Genomic DNA, 23575 nt, shown 5'->3' with positions numbered 1-23575 from the left:
ATAAGGTCTAAAACTAAAAACATCAGGAAATAGCAGTATAAGCATGTCATACAGATAAATAAATGACAAAAGGAATATAGTTTCTTTTAAAACTGTTTCAAAGAGTTGAAAGTGGTTGCCTCTAGAGATTGAAAAAATAAGGGGTGGTTGATGAAGTCAGGAAATTACTGCTTTTAAGAAAAGTGTTGGCCATGTGTGGTGGCTCACGCCTGTAATCCCAGCACTTTGGGAGGCTGAGGTAGGCAGATCACCTAAGGTCAGGAGTTTGAGACCAGCCAGGCCAAAATGGTGAAACCCTGTCTCTAATAAAAATACAAAAATTCGCTGAATGTAGTGGCACATGCCTATAATCCTAGCTAGTTGAGAGGCTGAGGCGAGAGAATTGCTTGAATCCGGGAGGCAGAGGTTGCAGTGAGCTGAGATCATGCCATTGCACTCCAGCCTGGGCAACAGAGCAAGACTCCATCTCAAAAAAAAAAAAAAAAAAAAAAAGTGTTATATAACCATTTTAACTGATGGTGTGGAAAATATAAAATGACACAGAAAAGTGTTTATAAAATCTAAGTAAAAAACACACTAAAAAGCATACAAATATTACCTTTGGCTGAATATAACGAAGAATTATACCAAAGATTAAAACTCTGGGTTTTGGCTGGGCACAGTGGCTTAGGCCTGTAATCCCAGTACTTTGGGAGGCCAAGGTGAAAGAATCACTTGGGCCCAGGAGCTCGTGACCAGCCTGGTCAACACGGGGAAAACCTGTCTCTACTAAACATACAAAAATTAGCTGGGTGTGGTGGCATGCACCTGTAATTCCAGCTACTTGGGAGGCTGAGGCACAAGAATCACTTGAACCCCAGAGGCAGAGGTTGCAGTGAGCAGAGATCGCGCCATTGCACTCCAGCCTGGGCGACAGGGAAAGACTCTGACTCAAAAACAAAAACAAAAACAAAACAAGCTTGACAATATTTTCAGGGACCCAAGTTCTTTCCACCTTTCTTTTTGTATTTTTATATTTTGAGGTAAAATACGCCTATTAAAATTTACTATCTTTACTTTTTTTTTGAGACAGAGTCTCACTCTATCATCCAGGCTGGAGTGCAGTGGTGCGGTCTCGGCTGACTGCAACCTCCGCCTCCCAGGCTCTCCTGCCTCAGCCTCCTGAGTAGCTGGGATTACAGGCACACGCCACCACTCATGATTAACTTTTGTATTTTTAGTAGAGGTGGCCATGTTGAGTAGAGGTTCACCATGTTGACCAGGCTAGTCTCATTATCTGCCTGCCTCGGCCTCCCAAAGTGCTGGGATTACAGGCGTGAGCCACCGCGCCCAGCCCATCTTTACTATTTTTAAGCGTACAGTTCAGTGGTAATAAATACATTATGAAGCCAGGCACGGTGGCTCACGCCTGTAATACCAGTACTTTGGGAGGTCAAGGCGGGCGGATAATGAGATCAGGAGATCGAGACCATCCTGGCTAACACAGTGAAACCTTGTCTCTACTAAAAATACAAAAAATTAGCCGGGCATAGTGGCGGGCGCCTGTAGTCCCAGCTACTCGGGAGGCTGAGGCAGGAGAATGGCCTGAATCCGGGAGGCTGAGCTTGCAGTGAGCCAAGATCGCGCCACTGTACTCTAGCCTGAGGGACAGAGCGAGACTCTGTCTCAAAAAATAAATAAATACATACATACATACATACATACATACATACATACATACATACATTATGTTCTTTTCCCCCCCTTATCCCCCTTCCTTGCTACCCTTCCCTGCCTCTGGTAATCACCATTCTACTCTCTAACTTCATGAGATTCACTTTTTTAGCTTCCACATGAGTGAGAACATACAATATTTGTCTTTCTGTGCTTGGGTTATTTCACTTAACATAAAGGACCCCAGTTCCATCCATATTGCTGAAATGACAGAATTTCATTCTTTTTTGTGGCTGAATAATATTCCATTGTATAGATATACCACATTTTGTTTATTCATCCACTACTGGGCACTTAGGTTAATTACATATCTTGGCTATTGTGAATAGAGCTGCAATAAATATGGGAGTGCAGATGTCTTTTTGATATAATTTCCTTTCTTTTCCAGAAGTGGAATTGCTGGATCATGTGGTAGTTCTATTTTTGATTTAGCTGAGAAGTCTCCATACTGTTCTCCATAGTGGCTTTTCTAATTTACATTTCCACAAATGCTGTACAAGAGTTCCCCTTTCTGCACATCCTTGCTGGCATCTGTTATTACCTTTTTGATACAAGCCATTTTAACTGGGGTGATATTTCATTGCGTTTTTTTTGTTTTTGGGTTTTTTTTGAGATGGAGTTTCGCTCCTGTTGCCCAGGCTGGAGTGCAGTGGCGCAATCTTGGCTCACTGCAACCTCCACCTCCTGGGTTCAAGCAATTCTCCTGCCTCAGCCTCCAGAGTAGCTGGGATTACAGGTGGCCACCACCACACCTGGCTAATTTTTGTATTTTTAGTAGAGATGAGGTTTTGCCATGTTGGCCAGATTGGTCTCAAATGCCTGACTTCAGGTGAACTGTCCAGCTTGGCCTCCCAAAGTGCTGGGATTACAGACATGAGCTACCGCGCCTGGTCAGCTCATTGTGGTTTTGATTTGCATTTCCCTGATGATTAGTGATGTTGAGCATTTTTTCATATATCTGTTGGCCATTTCTTCTTTTGAGAAGTGTCTGTTCATATCTTTTGCCCATTTTTAATTGGATTATTTGCTTTTTGCTGTCCAGTTGTTTGAGCTCCTTGTATATTGTGGTTATTAATCTGTTGTCAGATGGATAGTTTGCAAATATTTTCTCCCATTCTGTGGGTTGCCTCTTCACTTTATGATTGTTTCTTTTGTTGTGCAGAAGCTTTTTATCTTTATGTAAACCTATTCATCTATTTTTGCTTTGGTGGCCTTTGCTTTTGAGATCCTATACAAAAAATCTTAGCCCAGACCAATGTCCTAGAGCACTTCCCCAGTGTTTTCTTCTAGTAGTTTCATAGTTTCAGGTTTTAGATTTAAGTCTTTGATCCATTTTTATTTGATTTTTGTTTATTGTGAAAGATAGGGATCTAGTTTCATTCTTCTGCATATAGTCATCTAGTTTTCCTGGCACCATTTATTGAAGACTATCTTCTCCTAATTGTATGTTCTTGGTGCCTTTGTCAAAGATGAGTTAGCTGTAAATGAGTGGATTTATATCAGGGTTCTCTATCCTGTTCCATTGGTTTATATGTTTGTTTTTATGCCAGTACCATGCTGTTTTGGTTAATAAGGCTTTGGAGTATATTTTGAAATCAGGTATTGTGATGCTTCCAGCTTTCTTCTTTTTGCTCAGGATTGCTTTGTCTATTTGAGGTCTTTCGTGGTTCCATTTAAATTTTAGGGTTTTATTTTTCTATTTCTGTGGAGAATGTCTTTGGTATTTTGATAGGGATTGCATTGGATCTAAATTGCTTTGGATAATATTGCTATTGTAGCAATATTAATTCTTTCAATCCATGAGTATGAAATACTTATCTTTCCTTTTTTGTGTGTCCTCCTCAATATCTTTCATCACAGCTTTATAGTTTTTCTTGTACAGGCCTTTCACTTCTTTGGTATTTTGATAGGGATTGCATTGAATCTGTAAATTGCTTTGGATAGTATTGTTATTTTGGGAACATTAATTTAGTAATATTCTTTCAATTCATGAGTATGAAATATTTTTTTTTTCTTTTTTTTTTTTTTTTTAATTTATTTATTATTATTATACTTTAAGTTGTAGGGTACATGTGCATAACGTGCAGGTTTGTTACATATGTATACTTGTGCCATGTTGCTGTGCTGCACCCATCAACTCGTCATTTACCTCAATTTACATCAGGTATAACTCCCAATGCAATCCCTCCCCCCTCCCCCCTCCCCATGATAGGCCCCGGTGTGTGATGTTCCCCTTCCTGAGTCCGAGTGATCTCATTGTTCAGTTCCCACCTATGAGTGAGAACATGCGGTGTTTGGTTTTCTGTTCTTGTGATAGTTTGCTAAGAATGATGGATTCCAGCTGCATCCAAGTCCCTACAAAGGACTCAAACTCATCCTTTTTTATGGCTGCATAGTATTCCATGGTGTATATGTGCCACATTTTCTTAATCCAATCTGTCACTGATGGACATTTGGGTTGATTCCAAGTCTTTGCTATTGTGAATAGTGCTGCAATAAACATACGTGTGCATGTGTCTTTATAGCAGCATAATTTATAATCCTTTGGGTATATACCCAGTAATGGGATGGCTGGGTCATATGGTACATCTAGTTCTAGATCCTTGAGGAATCGCCATACTGTTTTCCATAATGGTTGAACTAGTTTACAATCCCACCAACAGTGTAAAAGTGTTCCTATTTCTCCACATCCTCTCCAGCACCTGTTGTTTCCTGACTTTTTAATGATCGCCATTCTAACTGGTGTGAGATGGTATCTCATTGTGGTTTTGATTTGCATTTCTCTGATGGCCAGTGATGATGAGCATTTTTTCATGTGTCTGTTGGCTGTATGTATGTCTTCTTTTGAGAAATGTCTGTTCATGTCCTTTGCCCACTTTTTGATGGGGTTGTTTGTTTTTTTCTTGTAAATTTGTTTGAGTTCTTTGTAGGTTCTGGATATTAGCCCTTTGTCAGATGAGTAGATTGCAAAAATTTTCTCCCATTCTGTAGGTTGCCTGTTCACTCTGATGGTAGTGTCTTTTGCTGTGCAGAAGCTCTTTAGTTTAATGAGATCCCATTTGTCAATTTTGGCTTTTGCTGCCGTTGCTTTTGGTGTTTTAGACATGAAATCTTTGCCCATGCCTATGTCCTGAATGGTACTACCTAGGTTTTCCTCTAGGATTTTTATGGTATTAGATCTAACATTTAAGTCTCTAATCCATCTTGAATTAATTTTCGTATAAGGAGTAAGGAAAGGATCCAGTTTCAGCTTTCTACTTATGGCTAGCCAATTTTCCCAGCACCATTTATTAAATAGGGAATCCTTTCCCCATTTCTTGTTTCTCTCAGGTTTGTCAAAGATCAAATGGCTGTAGATGTGTGGTATTATTTCTGAGGACTCTGTTCTGTTCCATTGGTCTATATCTCTGTTTTGGTACCAGTACCATGCTGTTTTGGTTACTGTAGCCTTGTAGTATAGTTTGAAGTCAGGTAGCGTGATGCCTCCAGCTTTGTTCTTTTGACTTAGGATTGTCTTGGAGATGCGGGCTCTTTTTTGCTTCCATATGAACTTTAAAGCAGTTTTTTCCAGTTCTGTGAAGAAACTCATTGGTAGCTTGATGGGGATGGCATTGAATCTATAAATTACCTTGGGCAGTATGGCCATTTTCACAATATTGATTCTTCCTATCCATGAGCATGGTATGTTCTTCCATTTGTTTGTGTCCTCTTTGATTTCACTGAGCAGTGGTTTGTAGTTCTCCTTGAAGAGGTCCTTTACATCCCTTGTAAGTTGGATTCCTAGGTATTTGATTCTCTTTGAAGCAATTGTGAATGGAAGTTCATTCCTGATTTGGCTCTCTGTTTGTCTGTTACTGGTGTATAAGAATGCTTGTGATTTTTGCACATTAATTTTGTATCCTGAGACTTTGCTGAAGTTGCTTATCAGCTTAAGGAGATTTTGGGCTGAGACAATGGGGTTTTCTAAATATACAATCATGTCATCTGCAAACAGGGACAATTTGACTTCTTCTTTTCCTAACTGAATACCCTTGATTTCTTTCTCTTGCCTGATTGCCCTAGCCAGAACTTCCAACACTATGTTGAATAGGAGTGGTGAGAGAGGGCATCCCTGTCTTGTGCCAGTTTTCAAATGGAATTTTTCCAGTTTTTGCCCATTCAGTATGATATTGGCTGTGGGTTTGTCATAAATAGCTCTTATTATTTTGAGGTACGTTCCATCAATACCGAATTTATTGAGCGTTTTTAGCATGAAGGGCTGTTGAATTTTGTCAAAAGCCTTTTCTGCATCAATTGAGATAATCATGTGGTTCTTGTCTTTGGTTCTGTTTATATGCTGGATTATGTTTATTGATTTGCGAATGTTGAACCAGCCTTGCATCCCAGGGATGAAGCCCACTTGATCATGGTGGATAAGCTTTTTGATGTGTTGCTGAATCCGGTTTGCCAGTATTTTATTGAGGATTTTTGCATCGATGTTCATCAGGGATATTGGTCTAAAATTCTCTTTTTTTGTTGTGTCTCTGCCAGGCTTTGGTATCAGGATGATGTTGGCCTCATAAAATGAGTTAGGGAGGATTCCCTCTTTTTCTATTGATTGGAATAGTTTCAGAAGGAATGGTACCAACTCCTCTTTGTACCTCTGGTAGAATTCAGCTGTGAATCCATCTGGTCCTGGACTTTTTTTGGTTGGTAGGCTATTAATTGTTGCCTCAATTTCAGAGCCTGCTATTGGTCTATTCAGGGATTCAACTTCTTCCTGGTTTAGTCTTGGAAGAGTGTAAGTGTCCAGGAAATTATCCATTTCTTCTAGATTTTCCAGTTTATTTGCGTAGAGGTGTTTATAGTATTCTCTGATGGTAGTTTGTATTTCTGTGGGGTCGGTGGTGATATCCCCTTGATCATTTTTAATTGCGTCGATTTGATTCTTCTCTCTTTTCTTCTTTATTAGTCTGGCTAGTGGTCTGTCAATTTTGTTGATCTTTTCAAAAAACCAACTCCTGGATTCATTGATTTTTTGGAGGGTTTTTTGTGTTTCTATCTCCTTCAGTTCTGCTCTGATCTTAGTTATTTCTTGCCTTCTGCTAGCTTTCGAATGTGTTTGCTCTTGCTTCTCTAGTTCTTTTAATTGCGATGTTAGAGTGTCAATTTTACATCTTTCCTGCTTTCTCTTGTGGGCATTTAGTGCTATAAATTTCCCTCTACACACTGCTTTAAATGTGTCCCAGAGATTCTGGTATGTTGTATCTTTGTTCTCATTGGTTTCAAAGAACATCTTTATTTCTGCCTTCATTTCGTTATGTACCCAGTAGTCATTCAGGAGCAGGTTGTTCAGTTTCCATGTAATTGAGCGGTTTTGATTGAGTTTCTTAGTCCTGAGTTCTAGTTTGATTGCACTGTGGTCTGAGAGACAGTTTGTTATAATTTCTGTTCTTGTACATTTGCTGAGGAGTGCTTTACTTCCAATTACGTGGTCAATTTTGGAGTAAGTATGATGTGGTGCTGAGAAGAATGTATATTCTGTTGATTTGGGGTGAAGAGTTCTATAGATGTCTATTAGGTCTGCTTGCTGCAGAGATGAGTTCAATTCCTGGATATCCTTGTTAACTTTCTGTCTCGTTGATCTGTCTAATGTTGACAGTGGAGTGTTGAAGTCTCCCATTATTATTGTATGGGAGTCTAAGTCTCTTTGTAAGTCTCTAAGGACTTGCTTTATGAATCTGGGTGCTCCTGTATTGGGTGCATATATATTTAGGATAGTTAACTCTTCCTGTTGAATTGATCCCTTTACCATTATGTAATGGCCTTCTTTGTCTCTTTTGATCTTTGATGGTTGAAAGTCTGTTTTATCAGAGACTAGTATTGCAACCCCTGCTTTTTTTTGTTCTCCATTTGCTTGGTAAATCTTCCTCCATCCCTTTATTTTGAGCCTATGTATGTCTCTGCGTGTGAGATGGGTCTCCTGAATACAGCAGACTGATGGGTCTTGACTCTTTATCCAGTTTGCCAGTCTGTGTCTTTTAATTGGAGCATTTAGTCCATTTACATTTAAGGTTAATATTGTTATGTGTGAACTTGATCCTGCCATTATGATATTAACTGGTTATTTTGCTCATTAGTTGATGCAGTTTCTTCCTAGCCTCAATGGTCTTTACATTTTGGCATGTTTTTGCAATGGCTGGTACCGGTTGTTCGTTTCCATGTTTAGTGCTTCCTTCAGGGTCTCTTGTAAGGCAGGCCTAGTGGTGACAAAATCTCTAAGCATTTGCTTATCTGTAAAGGATTTTATTTCTCCTTCACTTATGAAACTTAGTTTGGCTGGATATGAAATTCTGGGTTTAAAATTCTTTTCTTTAAGAATGTTGAATATTGGCCCCCACTCTCTTCTGGCTTGTAGAGTTTCTGCTGAGAGATCTGCTGTTAGTCTGATGGGCTTCCCTTTGTGGGTAACCCGACCTTTCTCTCTGGCTGCCCTTAAGATTTTTTCCTTCATTTCAACTTTGGTGAATCTGGCAATTATGTGTCTTGGAGTTGCTCTTCTCGAGGAGTATCTTTGTGGCGTTCTCTGTATTTCCTGGATTTGAATGTTGGCCTGCCCTACTAGGTTGGGGAAGTTCTCCTGGATGATATCCTGAAGAGTGTTTTCCAACTTGGTTCCATTTTCCCCCTCACTTTCAGGCACCCCAATCAGACGTAGATTTGGTCTTTTTACATAATCCCATACTTCTTGCAGGCTTTGTTCGTTTCTTTTTCTTCTTTTTTCTTTTGGTTTCTCTTCTCGCTTCATTTCATTCATTTGATCCTCAATCGCTGATACTCTTTCTTCCAGTTGATCGAGTCGGTTACTGAAGCTTGTGCATTTGTCACGTATTTCTCGTGTCATGGTTTTCATCTCTTTCATTTCGTTTAGGACCTTCTCTGCATTAATTACTCTAGCCATCAATTCTTCCACTTTTTTTTCAAGATTTTTAGTTTCTTTGCGCTGGGTACGTAATTCCTCCTTTAGCTCTGAGAAATTTGATGGGCTGAAGCCTTCTTCTCTCATCTCGTCAAAGTCATTCTCCGTCCAGCTTTGATCCGTTGCTGGCGATGAGCTGCGCTCCTTTGCCGGGGGAGATGCGCTCTTATTTTTTGAATTTCCAGCTTTTCTGCCCTGCTTTTTCCCCATCTTTGTGGTTTTATCTGCCTCTGGTCTTTGATGATGGTGATGTACTGATGGGGTTTTGGTGTAGGTGTCCTTCCTGTTTGATAGTTTTCCTTCTAACAGTCAGGACCCTCAGCTGTAGGTCTGTTGGAGATTGCTTGAGGTCCACTCCAGACCCTGTTTGCCTGGGTATCAGCAGCAGAGGCTGCAGAAGATAGAATATTTCTGAACAGCGAGTGTACCTGTCTGATTCTTGCTTTGGAAGCTTCCTCTCAGGGGTGTACTCCTCCCTGTGAGGTGTGGGGTGTCAGACTGCCCCTAGTGGGGGATGTCTCCCAGTTAGGCTACTCAGGGGTCAGGGACCCGCTTGAGCAGGGAGTCTGTCCCTTCTCAGATCTCAACCTCCGTGTTGGGAGATCCACTGCTCTCTTCAAAGCTGTCAGACAGAGTCGTTTGCGTCTGTGCAGAGGTGTCTGTGTGTCTTAGTTTACTGTGCCCTGTCCCCAGAGGTGGAGTCTACAGAGACAGGCAGGTTTCCTTGAGCTGCTGTGAGCTCCACCCAGTTCGAGCTTCCCAGCAGCTTTGTTTACCTACTTAAGCCTCAGCAATGGCGGGCGCCCCTCCCCCAGCCTCGCTGCTGCCTTGCCGGTAGATCACAGACTGCTGCGCTAGCAACGAGGGAGGCTCCGTGGGTGTGGGACCCTCCCGGCCAGGTGTGGGATATGATCTCCTGGTGTGCCTGTTTCCTAAAGCGCAGTATTGGGGTGGGAGTTACCCGATTTTCCAGGTGTTGTGTGTCTCAGTTCCCCTGGCTAGGAAAAGGGACTCCCTTCCCCCTTGCGCTTCCCAGGTGAGGCAATGCCTCGCCCTGCTTCAGCTCTCGCTGGTCGGGCTGCAGCAGCTGACCAGCTCCGATCTTCCGGCACTCCCCAGTGAGATGAACCCAGTACCTCAGTTGAAAATGCAGAAATCACCGGTCTTCTGTGTCGCTGGCGCTGGGAGTTGGAGACTGGAGCTGCTCCTATTCGGCCATCTTGCTCCGCCCCTCCGTGAGTATGAAATATTATATCTTTCCTTTTTTGTGTCCTCCTCAATTTCTTTCATCAGAGTTTTATAGTTTTTCTTGTATAGATCTTTCACTTCTTTGGTTAAAATGATTCCTAGGTATTTTATATTTTTTGTAGCTATTGTAAATGGCATTGATTTCCTGATTTCTTTTTTAGATTGTTCACTGTTGGTGTATATAAATCTACTGGTTTTTGTATGTTAATTTTTTTTTTTTTTTTTTTTTTTTTGAGATGGAGTCTCACTGTCACCCAGGCTGGAGTACAGTGGTGCAATCTTGACTCACTACAACCTCTGCCTCCAGGGTTCAAGTGATTCTCCTCCTTCAGACTCCTGAGTAGCTGGGATTGCAGGTGCACACAGCCACACCCAGCTAATTTTTGTATTTTTAGTAGAGTCGGGGTTTCACCATGTCAGGCTGGTCTCAAACCCCTGATCTCAGGTAATCCACCCACTTTGGTCTCCCAAAGTGCTGGGATTAGAGACGTGAGCCACTGCATCCAGCCGTATGTTGATTTTGTGTTCTGCAACTTTACTGAATTCATTTATCACCTCAGTTTTTTTGGTGGAGTCTTTGGGTTTTTAAAATTTTTCTTTCTAAATATTATTTTAGGTTCAAGGGGTACATGTGCAGGTTTGTTACATGGGTAAATTGCATAAATCCTTGGTTTTTCTAGTTATAACATCATGTCATCTACAAACAAGGCTAATTTGATTTATTCCTTTCCAATTTGAACGCCCTTTATTTCTTTCTCTTGCTCAATTGCTCGGGCCAGGACTTCATGTTTTATGTTGAATAAAAGTGGTGAAAATGGGCATCCTTGTCTTATTTCAGTCCTTAGAAGAAAGACCTTCAATTTTTCCCCATTCAGTATGAAGTTAGCTATCATATACGGCCTTTATTATTTTGAGGTATGTTCCTTCTATACCTATTTTGATGAGGGTTTTTATCATAAAGAGATGTTGAATTTTATCAAATGCTTTTTTCAGCACCTATTGAAATAATCATATGGTTTTTCTTCTTGATTCTTTGAATGTGATGTGTCACATTTAATGATTTGCATATGTTGAACCATCCTTGCATCCCTAGGATGAATCCCACTTTATCATGGTGAATGATCTTTTTAATGTGTTGTTAAATTCAGTTTACTAGTATTTTGTTGATGATTTTTGTATCTATGTTCATTGTTGATATTAGTCTGTAGTTTTCTTTTTTGTTGTTGTGTCTTTGTCTGGTTTTTGTATCAGGGTAATGCTGGCCTTGTAGAATGTGTTTGGAAATACTCCCTCATCTTCAATTGTTTTGAAGCATTTAAGTAGAATTAGTATTAGTTCTTTAAATGTTTGGTAGAATTCAGCAGTGAAGTCATCAAGTCCTGGGCTTTTCTTTGATGAGAGACTTTTTATTATGGCTTCAATCTTATTACTCATCATTGGTTTGTTGAGGTTTTCTATTTCTTCATAGTTCAAACTTTTTTCCTTTTTTGACATAGGGTCTCACTCTGTCACCCAGGCTGGAGTACAGTGGCATGATCACAGCTCACTGCAGCATTAACCTTCTTAGGCGCAATTAATCCTCCACCTCAGTCTCTCAGGTAGCTGGGACAAGCACATGCCACCACACTTGGCTAACATTTTTTTGTAGAGATGAAGTTTCACCATGTTGCCCAGGCTGGTTTTGAACTCCTGACCTCAAGTGATCCATCCACCGCAGCCTCTCAGAGTGCTAGGGCACAGGCATAAGCCACCATGCCTGGCCCATGATTCAATCTTGATAGGTTGCATGTGTACAGGAATGTATCCATTTCTTCTAAGTTTTCCAATTTGTTGGCATATAGTTGTTCATAATACTCGCTAATGATTCTTTGTATTTCTGAAGTCTTGGTTATTATGTCTCCTTTTACATTTCTGATTTTATTTATTTGGGTTTTCTCTCTTCCTACTTAATCTAACTAGAGGTTTTATCTTTTCAAGAAACCAGCTTTTCATTTTGTTGATTTTCTGTATTATTTTTTAGTCTCAGTATCATGTATGTCTGCTCTGATCTTTATTGTTTCTTTCCTTCTACCAGTTTGGGGTTTGGTTTGTTCTTTCTTTTCTAGTGCCTTGAGTTGCAACGTTATTTTATTTAAAGTCTTTCTACTTTTTTGAAACAGGCATTTATTGCTATAAACTTCCCTCTTGGTACTGGGCTCTTGCCATATCCCATAGATTTTGGTATGTTTTATTTCCATTTTCATTTATTTGTTTCAAGAAATTTTAAGAGTTTCTTCTTAACTTTTTCATTGGCCATTTAAGAGCATGTTGTATAATTTCCATGTGTTTGTGCATTTTCCAAAGTTCTTCTTGTTACTGATTTCTAGTTTTATTTCACTTTGGTCAGAAAAGCTACTTGATATTATTTCTATTTTTAAAATGTTTTCAGATATATTTTGTGGCATAAGATATGGTCTATTCTGGAGAATATTCCATGTGCTGATGAAAAGAATATGTATTCTGCAGCACAAAATACATGATATGAAGTTAGCTATCATATGGGTAAAATGTTCTGTAAATGTTAGTTAGGCCTATTCTAGTGTGTAGTTCATGCTCTTTGTTGATTTTCTGTCTGGATGATCTGTCCATTACTGAGAGTGGGGTGTTAAAGTCCACTACTATTATTATATTGCAGTCTATCCTTTTAGATATATTAATGTTTGCTTTATACACTTGGGAGTTCTGCTGTTGTGTGCATAGATATTTATAATTGTTATATCCTCTTGCTTAACATGATCATCTTTGTCTCTTTTTACAGTTTTAGATTTGTAGTCTATTTTATATAAGTATAGCTACTCCTGCTATTTTTGGTTTCCAGTTGCATGGAATATCATTTTTCATCACTTCGCTTTCAGTCTATGTGTGACTTTATAAGTGAAGAGAGTTTCTTGAAGGCAGCATATAGTTTGGTCTTGTTTTTTTAAATTCCTTCAGCCACTCTAAGCCTTTTATTTGGAAAATTGAGACCATTTACATTCAGTGTTACTATTAAGTAAAGACTTACTACTGCCATTTTGTTGCCCATTTTCTGATTGTTTTAACACTCCTTTCTTTCCTACTGTATTCTTTTGTGGTTATTTTCTCTGGTAATATGTTTTAATTTGGTGTTTTTTATTTTTAGTGAATATATTGTAGGTTTTTGGGCTGTGGTTACCAGGAGGGTTACAAAAAACATTGTATAGATTTAAAAAGTTATTTTAAAGAGATAATATTTTAGATTACAAAGAAAGGAATAGAAACAAAGACAAACACACATACACACAAAATGCTACATTTTGACTAAGTTGTCTGGATTTACATATTGTAATATTACATCTCTTAACAGGTTGCTATCGCTATTGTTTTTGATTGGGCTTCATACTAGAGTTATGAGTGCTTACACACTACAATTATTGTAACAGAGTATTCTCAGTATTCTAGAGAATTCTTAAAATTAAGTATTCATGTACTTAATTTTACCAGTGAATAACTAAAGAAAAGTTTTCTTTTCGTATGTTAATTTTTTTTTCCCTTTCAGATTGTAGTACCCCTTTTAGCATTTACTGTAAGATGATGGGTCTGATGGGGGTGAATTCTCTGAACTTTAGTTGTTTGGGAAAGACTATTTCTCCTTCATATTCAAACGGTAATTTTGCTAGATACAATGTTCTTGGATGACTTTTTTTTCTTTGAGCACTTTGAATATGTTGTTCCACTCCCTCCTGTCTGTATGGTTTTTCATTGAAAAGTCTGTTACCATAGAATTGGAGGTCCTTTATACGTTATTTGCTTCTTTTCTCTTGCTGCTTTTGAGATTCTCTCTTTGTCCTTGACCTTTGAGGGTTTGGTTATTATATACCTTGGGGTAGTCTTATTTGGGTTGAATCTCTTGGGTATTATCAGACCTTCCCATACTGGAGATTTACAGCTTTCTCAAGCTTTGGAAAATTTTGTATTATTTCTTTCTACCCCCTGCCTTTGCTCAGCTCCCTTTTGAACATCAAGAATACTTAGATTTGGTTTTTGAGGTAATTTTCTGTATCTTGTAGGCAGTCTTTGTTCTTTCACTTTCTTTTTTCTTTTTTCTCCTCTGACTGTATTTTCAAATAGCTGGTCTTTGATATCACTGATTCTTCCCTCTGGTTGTTCCATTCAGATGTTGAGAGCCTCTAATGAGTTGTTCAGCTCAGCAAATGTATTTCTCAGTTCCAAAATTTGTTTGAGTTTTTAAAGTTAACTTTAAAAAATTTAAAAATTCTCTTTGTTAAATTTCTCCAACAAATTTCTGAATTGCTTTTCTGTATTATTTTAGAGATCACTGAATTTCCTTAAAACTGCTCTTTTGTATTTTTGGTCAGAGAACTCACAAATGACTTTCTTGTTAGGGTCAGTCACTGGATTTTTGCTTTGTCTTTTTGCAAAGGTCACATTTCCCTGTTCAGTGTTGTTTCTTGTGGATATATGTCTATGTCTTTGCACTGAAGGATTGGTTATTTATTCCAGCTTCCTCTGTTCAACTTGTCTTGGTTTTTATTGGATATATTTTCTTAGCAAATCTTCACTAATATTGCCTTTTTCTTGGCTATAGGTGGTATCTTAAGCCCAGGTTTGCCTTGCCTCTAGCAAATAGTCAGGGCACTGTCTTCTCCAAATGGGAGAGTCTGAAAAACATTATCCCAACAGTGACAGAAGTCTGGCTAGAGGTTCATGCCCAAGGGACCCGTGGCACAAATTAGCTGCTGTGAATCAGCTCCTTTGCCTGGAAAGGCTGGGGAAGGTAGCCCCTTCTCCCCTCTTTGTCTCTCCTTTCAGGCAGTCATGATGCTTTCCATGGGTTAAAAAAAGAACAGTCTCCTGCCAGGGAATCCAAGATGGAGGGAAAGCTAGTTGACTCTTCCACTCTCACTTTTTCCAGCATAGACACCATTAGTTGGGGGAAGATTTTCCATGAGGTTGTTGTCAGGCAGAATGGGCAGGGTGGGGCATCATGGATGTGGAAGTTGGATTATCCTACCACCTGCTTGAAGTTTTTTCACTTCTCTGTGTCCCTAGGATCTGTCTCATCCTCATATTTGAGATGTGAGTTGTTGCTAGTGAAAATCTTGGCACTGTATATTCATTTTTGGTTTCCTGTATGAGCAGTGAAGCCAGCTTGCTTCTGTGCCACCGTTTTAAACCATAAGTATGATTACTGCTTTTTACTGTAAACTTTAACAAACTATTTGACTCTCTACACTATATGCATATGCAACTTTATTTATTTTATTTTTATTACTTATTATTATTATTTTTTGAGATGGAGTTTCACTCTTCTCGCCCAGGCTGGAGGGCAATGGTGAGCTCGGCTCACTGCAACCTCCACCTCCCAGGTTCAAGTGATTCACCTGCCTCAGCCTCCCAAATAGCTGGGATTACAGGTGCCCGCCACTACGCTCAGCTAATTTTGTATTTTTGGTAGAGACAGGGTTTCACCATGTTGGCCAGGCTGGTTTTCAACACCTGACCTCAGGTGATCCACCCGCCTTGGTCTTCCAAAGTGCTGGAATTACAGGCATGAGCTACTGTGCCTGGCCTAACTTTATTTTTAAAAATAAAAATAAAAGCTACATTTATATTTGCTTGTATGTTCCCACGATATCTAGAGGGATGCTTAACAGCTTCATGTATTAACAAATAATATGTGAACATTGTAGAAAAATTAGTAAATATCAATAAACCAACACCCATAAAAGAAAACCAGCAACTGTTTTATGTTTTAAAGATACGTGTTTTGAAATTATAATTTAGTAATTATTTATAATTCTTATAAGACATAGCATATTTACAAATCCAAAAATATACTATGTTTCTTTTGATTTAGACAATAAGACCAAAGTATCTACAAATCTGGCAGTAACTGATATAATTGCAAAGAAAATAAATAAAATTGAAAATCTAAATTTATAAAGTGATGTCCGGTGACACAGGACACCTGAGGAAATACAGGATATGGCATTTGGGAAATTCAAGCATATTTTCTCTCAGCCAATAGTTGATTCTAGCCAATAGTAGCTTCTAGTTTGCCACATTTATAATAGCTATGTTTGTGTAACCCATTCGTTTTTACAAGCCATCTCTTTAAATATACTCACATAAACTTACATATATTAGTTTATCCCCACAAAATTATTTAAAAATAGAAGAATAAATAATAGAAATAAATTAGAGAAGAAAACTTAAAATCATAAAAATTTTCTTTTTCTCCAGACAGGGTCTCACTCTGTTACCCAAGCTGGAGTGCAGTGGCATGATCATGGCTTACTACAGCCTTGAATGCCTGGGTTCAAGCAATCTTCCCACCTCAGCCTTACAAGTAGCTAGGACTACAGGAGTGCCACCACATCTGGCTAATTTTTAAAAATCTTTTTGTGGAGATAAGGTCTTGCTATGTTGCCCAGGCTGGTCTCAAACTCCTGGCCTCAAGTGATGTTCCACTTTTTAAGAGTAGACTTGGACTCAAAATTCAAGTCTTTTGACTCCAAATTCAGGCTCTTTCTATTACATCATGCTCTCAAGTTTTAGTCCTTAATACAACTAATCTCTGTATCTCTTCCAACTATAAGAGGAATTTCTCTCTATATATATATCATCACACAGCTATTTGCCATTGCTGAAATTTTTATACATAATTTATATATCTACATAAAAATAACAGTAAAAAATCAAATTATTTTTCATGTTGAAGCTATAGCATTTCTTAAATGATAGTAATAATTACACAATAGAACCTTAAGTTCTATAATTTAAAAAAAGAATAGGCTGTTATACATATAAGAAAGGCAATCCTCAGCAAGTTTTTACATGGTTGAAAGAATTCAACACCCTCTAGTAAGATGAGACATTTGGAATCAAGTTTGAATAAAATATACTTTTATTTTATTTTATTTTATTTTATTTTATTTTATTTTTTTGAGATGCAGTCTCACAATCTTGGCTCACTGTAACCTCCACCCCCTGGGTTCAAGTGATTCTCCTGCCTCAGCCTCCTGAGTAGCGGGATTACAGGTGCTGCCACCATGACTGGCTAATTTTTGTATTTTGAGTAGAGACAGGGTTCCACCATTTTGGCCAAGCTGGTCTCAAACTCTTGACCTCAGGTGATCTACCCACCTTGGCCTCCCGAAGTGCTGGGATTACAGGCATAGTAAGCCACTGTGCCAGGCCTACTTTTAATTATTTTTGACAGTATGTTTGTAAAACTGAGTATATTTCCTAACTTAATGCTGGAACTATTCCATCTCCACTTTGAACCTTGTTTTCGCATAAATCAGATGAGATTGAAAATATTTATTATGTTTTAAAAACTAAAATATAATAATCACTTTATAATATAGTAATTTAATATTACACTGGATTGCTATATCATGGGATCTGTAAAAGATGCCAATATCATTATAGCAGTATGTTGAAGGCATACTATGATCAAATCTCTGCAGGTTGTTTTGAGGCCCAGACAACTTAAACTCCAAAAATAACCCAACTTACAAAGAGGATTAATATGAATGAGGAAAGTACTGCCCTAATATGGTAAAACTTAGAGTTATGCAGGTGGATCTTTAATAAAAAATTTTTCATTCAAATCAAACAAAAAAACTCACTGAAATGAATATGTGTATATCAGTAAGAAATGTTTCACAACAATATAAAATAAATGTTTTACCTTGGTTCTGTTTTTGAAGTGCTGAATATTTTTCTAAACAACTGACAGGGGTAAAGACTTCATTGTAGTCCATGTGGGTGTATAAACTGACCTCCTCTACTTCAATTTGGGAGTCTGGATTTGAACTTGGAACAACTTCCTCAAATTCACAATTAATCTGGGTCACCATTCTTGTAATTGTTTTCCTGTGACAGTATAAAATTACTAATGTTATGTATGTCCTGTTTTAAAACACTTTTATTAGTAAATAATATATGTCCACTGTGGAAAAAATTATCGAATTCCAACAGACACAGAGAAGAAACATCTATATTCCCATCATTCAAGATGAATATAAAAATTGTGTAAATTTCTCAATTAAAAAAATCTTTAAACAATAGTGGACTAATGACAACAGTATTCTATAACCTGTTCTTTTCTGTAAAAAAAATGAAGCATGAACACATTTACATGTCAATCTATATACATTCACCTAATATTTGAATGGATAAATAGGGTATCAGCGAATCATAATTTATTCAACCAATTCTCTATTGTTGGAAATTTAAGTTCATTATAATTGTTTGCTATTATGAGCAACAATGCAAAGAACATCTATATGCACTAATAATCTCAAATAAATTTCTTAAAAACAGAAATGATGAAGTTAAAAGTATACAGATTTTTAGGTTTTGCCACACATGGCCAAACTACCCTTGTGCTGGATATTCAGTGTCTGTTCCTCAATAAAATTACCCAGCCTTTTATGTTCTGTTCTGTAACCTGGGAAGCTAACCTCTATGAACTAACCAAGCTTCCTTGTCCTCTGGCTTCTGGTTGGGTTCAGCCATGGAAAGCACTGGCAGAAGATCAAAGGTGAGAGAGACAGGTTGCAATATCATTCCTCCCAAATCCTTCTCTGTTGGGCCACAGTTTGGAATTGGCTGCACTCTTCCACCAAAAGTTACATCTTCTGTCAGACAGCCCTGCTCCTGTAGTCCTTACTAGGTTGGTAACTGCTCAGGCACCTTGTTCCTTCAATCTTAGGGTGGTAGCAACTTTGTAACTGCCCAGCAGGTTCACCTTGCCCGCTGCCTAGACAAAGCCAATTTATCAAGACAGAGGAATTGCAATGGATAGAGACGCAGAGCCGGCTGTGTGGGAGATCGGTGTTTTATTATTACTCAAACCAGTCTCCCTGAGCATTTGTGGATCAGAGTTTTTCAAGATAATTTGGCAGGTAAGGGCTTGGGAAGTGGAGAGTGCTGACTGGTCAGGTTGGAGATGGAAATATAAGGGGTGAGTGAGGTTTTCTTGGGGTCTTCTGCTCCTGTGTGGGATCGCAGAACTGGTTGAGCCAGATTACCAGCTAGGTGGTATCAGCTGAACTGTAGAGTGCAGGGTCTGCAAAATATCTCAAGCCCTGATCTTGGGTTTTACAATAGTGATGTTATCCTGAGGAGCAATTTGGAGACGGTCAGACTCTTGCAGCCAGAGGCCGCATGACCCCTAAACCAAAATTTCTAATCTCATAGTGAATTTGTTAGTCCTACAAAGGCAGCCTGGCCCCCCAGGCAAAAAGTGGGTCTTTTCAGGAAAGGGCTATTATCAATTTTGTTTCAGAGTCAAATCATACACTAAATTCCTTCCCAAGGTTAGTTCAGCCTACACCCAGGAATGAACAAGGACAGCTTAAAGGTTACAGGCAGGATGGCATCAGTTAGGTCTGATCTCTTTCACTGTCATAATTTCCTCAGTTACAGTTTTTGTGAAGGCAGTTTCAACTTCCTACTGTTGCTAGTCCTGAGGACATCTTTTTGGCTCTTTTAACCTTGCCCTTACCTGTTTCCTGATTGATACAGGTTTATCTGTATCATACCATTAGAATGGCTGGCATTACAAGAGATCTTCCAATAGATAAATATATTATTGGCAACTTAGTTATACATCCTAATATACGTTTTTCCTGATATCCTGGAATATTTCAGCCCTAATAATTCTCTTGTACAGACTGAAAGAACCAAAATCAATGTAACTCTCCAATTGGAGAAAAGACCAATTGTGTCATATCTTAAAATCACAGGCGGAGAAAGCTTTAGAATTTATCCTGTACTCTAAGAAAATACAAGGTAGAAGAAAAAATATTTTAACTCTTCCATGTCCGTATTATTCATTAAGATCATTGGTTCCTATGTGGATCATTATATACTTAACTTAGTGCTTACATAGGTGCTGTCTTTTTAAAATAAATGTTACTGACAGGGTCAGCACTGTATAACAATAATTCGTACTACAGTTTTGAGACTACCTAGTAAATTTTCTTTCCATAGATATAAAAGATCTATGAAGATCAGTGTTTCCCAGCTCTCCTCATCTACCTCCCTGTCCAATATATTTATTCCCTTTTCACTGGTGCCTCCTCCATTGCATAACCTGTAGACACTGGTCTTTCCCAGGTTTCTACCCTAGATTATCTTTGCTTTCCTTCTATATCATTCTTTTTGAGTAAGTTCATCTACTCCTATTTATTAATTTGCAAACTTAACAAAACTATTTATTGAGTGTCTGCAATGTGCTAACACCATTCTAGATACTAGGAATGGGGTGTTAAACCAAACAAAGTTCTTTCCTTCATGGAGCTTATCTGCTAACAGGAAGATAGACAAATAAGTATATGACATAATTTCAGGTGGTAAAAAAATGTTATGAATGGGCTGGGCACAGTGGCTCACACCTGTAATCCCAGCACTTTGAGAGGCTGAGGTGGGTGCATCACCTGAGGTCAGGAGTTCGAGACCATCCTGATCAACATGGTGAAACTCCGTCTCAACTAAAAATACAAAAAAACTAGCTGGGTGTGGTAGTGGGTGCCTGTAATCTCAGTTCCTCGGGAGGCTGAGGCAGGAGAATCACTTAAATCACTGGGAGGTGGAGGTTGTAGTGAACTGAGATCACGCCACTGCACTCCAGCCTAGGTGACAGAGAGAAACTCTGTCTCAAAAAAAAAAAAAAAAAGAGAGAGAGAGAGAGAAAGATAAAGCACAGATACATGTGACAACATGGATAAACCCTGAAAACACTATATTAAGTAAAAGAAACCAATCACAATAAAAGCACATATTGTATGATTCCACTTACGTGAAATATCTAGAATAGGCAAATCAATAGACAGAAAGTAGATTCTGATTCAGTTAGTCCATTTTGGAGCCTGAGATTCTGCATTTCCAATCTATTTCTAGGTGGTATTGACACTGCCAGTCCAAAGGCCTACTTTGAGTAACAAGATGCGAGATGATCTCTAAGATCTTTTTTTACCTTATGAAACAATAATTTAGTTTTCACCGAACTAGCCTAATTATTGCCTTTGCTAAATACTTATTGCATATTCCCGTGTCTATGCCTGGAGACATGCTGTTTCCTCTGCCCAAAATGCTTTCTCTCGAGTTAATTTCTCTTTGATTGCCCAGCCCAAGCTCAATTCCTACTTCTGTGAAGCTGACCTCTCCTAGTTACAAATGCACAGCTCTACCAATGTAACTCATAAGGTGAAAAGAGATCTTAGAGATCGTCTCGCATCTTGTTACTCAAGGTAGGTCTTTGGACTGGCAGCATCAATACCACCTAGAAATAGATTAGAAATGCAGAATCTCAGGCTCCAAAACAGACTAACTGAACCAGAACCTGCATTTTAATAAGATCCTCAGGGGATTCATATGTACAGTAAAGTTTGAGAAGAACTGATCCATCATCATCATACTGATAAAATGAGGGTCACAGGTAAAATGACCAGCAAAGTAGTTAGCACTTGACTTTTCCAGTCAAGGCTTAAAAGCTACATATTTTAATTCATAGTGCAGAGCTTTTTTCACTATACCTTTCCGTTTCCTCGCTGCTAGGAGTTTACTCATATGATACATACTTCTAATTGACTATATGCCTTGTAATAGATTTTATGTTGGTCATCCTATATTATCATTTAATTCTTACATTGTTAATTTTTTCTATGTTTTCTTTTTGTTTGTTTGTTTGTTTGTTTTTGTGACGGAGTCTCGCTCTGTCGCCCAGGCTGGAGTGCAGTGGCCGGATCTCAGCTCACCACAAGCTCTGCCTCCCGGGTTTACGCCATTCTCCTGCCTCAGCCTCCCGAGTAGCTGGGACTACAGGCACCCGCCACCTCGCCTGGCTAGTTTTTTGTATTTCTTAGTAGAGACGGAGTTTCACCGTGTTAGCCAGGATGGTCTCGATCTCCTGACCTTGTGATCCACCCGTCTCGGCCTCCCAAAGTGCTGGGATTACAGGCTTGAGCCACTGCGCCCGGCCAATTTTTTCTATGTTTATCTATTATTTTCCTAACCTGATTTTAAATTCCTAGATGACAGAGATGGTATATTGGACTTCACTGTATCCAGAGTCTAGACACCTTTCAATGTTTTTTTGTTTCTTTTAAGCACAACTAAGGAAAATTTAAATTATAGAAACTTGAAAATGTGAATAATAACAAAATCTTTCCTAGGTCAGATCAGCATTCTGTGCATGAAGTGAAACAAAAGAGTAAATTATTAAATTGCACCAAAATCTCTACTTTATGTCTACCTTTACAATGTACAACAGGTTAGATGTTCTTCCTCATATTATGCTCTGGGTTCCTATCTCTGTCATTGTACTTTGCACATTGTATTGTAATTATTTCTTTATAAAACTCTATTCCTTGTTTTCTTGTGTTCTTTGAAGGTTAAGACTATGTCTTATTCATTTTTGTATCTTGTATCTAATATATAGGATGATAATGAATATTTGATGAATGCTTAAATAATAAATAATGTTTTGACCAAATATATTACAAAATAGCCTTAAATCTGAATTTATAATATAGGAGAAAAAAAGACTAATTTTAATATAACAGACTTTCTATAGCTACTTTCTACAGAAAGTTTACCAATTGATAAACTAATTGAAAGTTTACTAATTAAAAAAGAAGATATAAGTCACCCTTATTAACCACTCCTTTGTGGTTCAAATTAGGACCTTTTCTTCATATAAAAGAAGAAAATCCATGAAGAAATAAAGGAAGAGATTTTCCCTATTTAGGTATCTGGAGAACTTAGTGTTTATCTTCTTCTAGATGTAAAAGAGAAATTTGAGATTAAGGATACATACTTCTCAAGGAAATCCTCCACAAAGAAACTTGCTTTCCATTGGTCCAAGACTGAGGTATCTGTCATTCCCGGAACTGAAACAGCTGAGACTTAAAAGAATAATGGTAAACATTAATCTCTAGAATTTTCTTTTATACTTAATTCAAGAAAGTCAAACATTCACTTTTTACATTATGATTTTATCTTCATTTGTTCACAAATGTATTTTTTGCCAAAGTGATACCTGATTCCAAATATTTAAATAGTCATCCTCATTATCATCAACCTACCCCTGCCCCTCAATCAACTACAGTTAGAACAATATCACATGAACATGTCACCTCATTTTATAGACTCTCTTTTGCTTATACAGCACTACTATTCCAAATAGTCCTTTTCAACTGCTCATGCTATACCTCATGAAACTTCTATTAACCCTTCCAGCTCAAGCTGATACATTCTCCTTGAAGGGCCATAATATTGTAACACTTGGAGACCCAACCGTATACAGTCCTATATTTAAAATTGTAGGTGGCACGCAGTGGCTCACGCCTGTAATCCCAGCTCTTTGGGAGGCTGAGGCAGGTGGATCACTTGAGGCCAGGAGTTCGAGACCAGCCTGGCCAACATAGCAAAACCCCATCTCTACTAAAATTACAAAAATTAGCCGGCATGGTAGTGCATGCCTCTAGTCCCAACTACTTGGAAGGCTGAGGCAGGAGAATACCTTGAACCTGAGAAACAGAGGTTGCAGTGAGCAGAGATCATGCCACTGCACTCCAGCCTGGGCACCTGGGTGACAGAGTGAGACTTTGTAAATAAATA

General features: G+C 38.4%; 1 protein-coding gene across 1 annotated transcript in view; it reads right to left on the bottom strand.

Moving 5' to 3' along the window:
• The window catches only part of SHOC1 (shortage in chiasmata 1), a 108333-nt gene that overhangs the window by 76299 nt on the left and 8459 nt on the right, over positions 1–23575 (bottom strand). The window contains exons 3-4 of the mRNA XM_015436862.3: positions 22773–22860; positions 17637–17821 (exon numbers count right to left, since the gene is read on the bottom strand). Of these exons, the coding sequence (XP_015292348.3) occupies positions 17637–17821; positions 22773–22860 (273 nt within the window). The remainder of the gene's footprint in view (positions 1–17636; positions 17822–22772; positions 22861–23575) is intronic.

The sequence above is a fragment of the Macaca fascicularis genome, chromosome 15 (genome assembly GCF_037993035.2).
Source record: "Macaca fascicularis isolate 582-1 chromosome 15, T2T-MFA8v1.1".
Taxonomy (NCBI): domain Eukaryota; kingdom Metazoa; phylum Chordata; class Mammalia; order Primates; family Cercopithecidae; genus Macaca; species Macaca fascicularis.
Note: the sequence above shows the minus strand (reverse complement) of the source record. Positions and strands in the feature narration are given on the sequence as shown.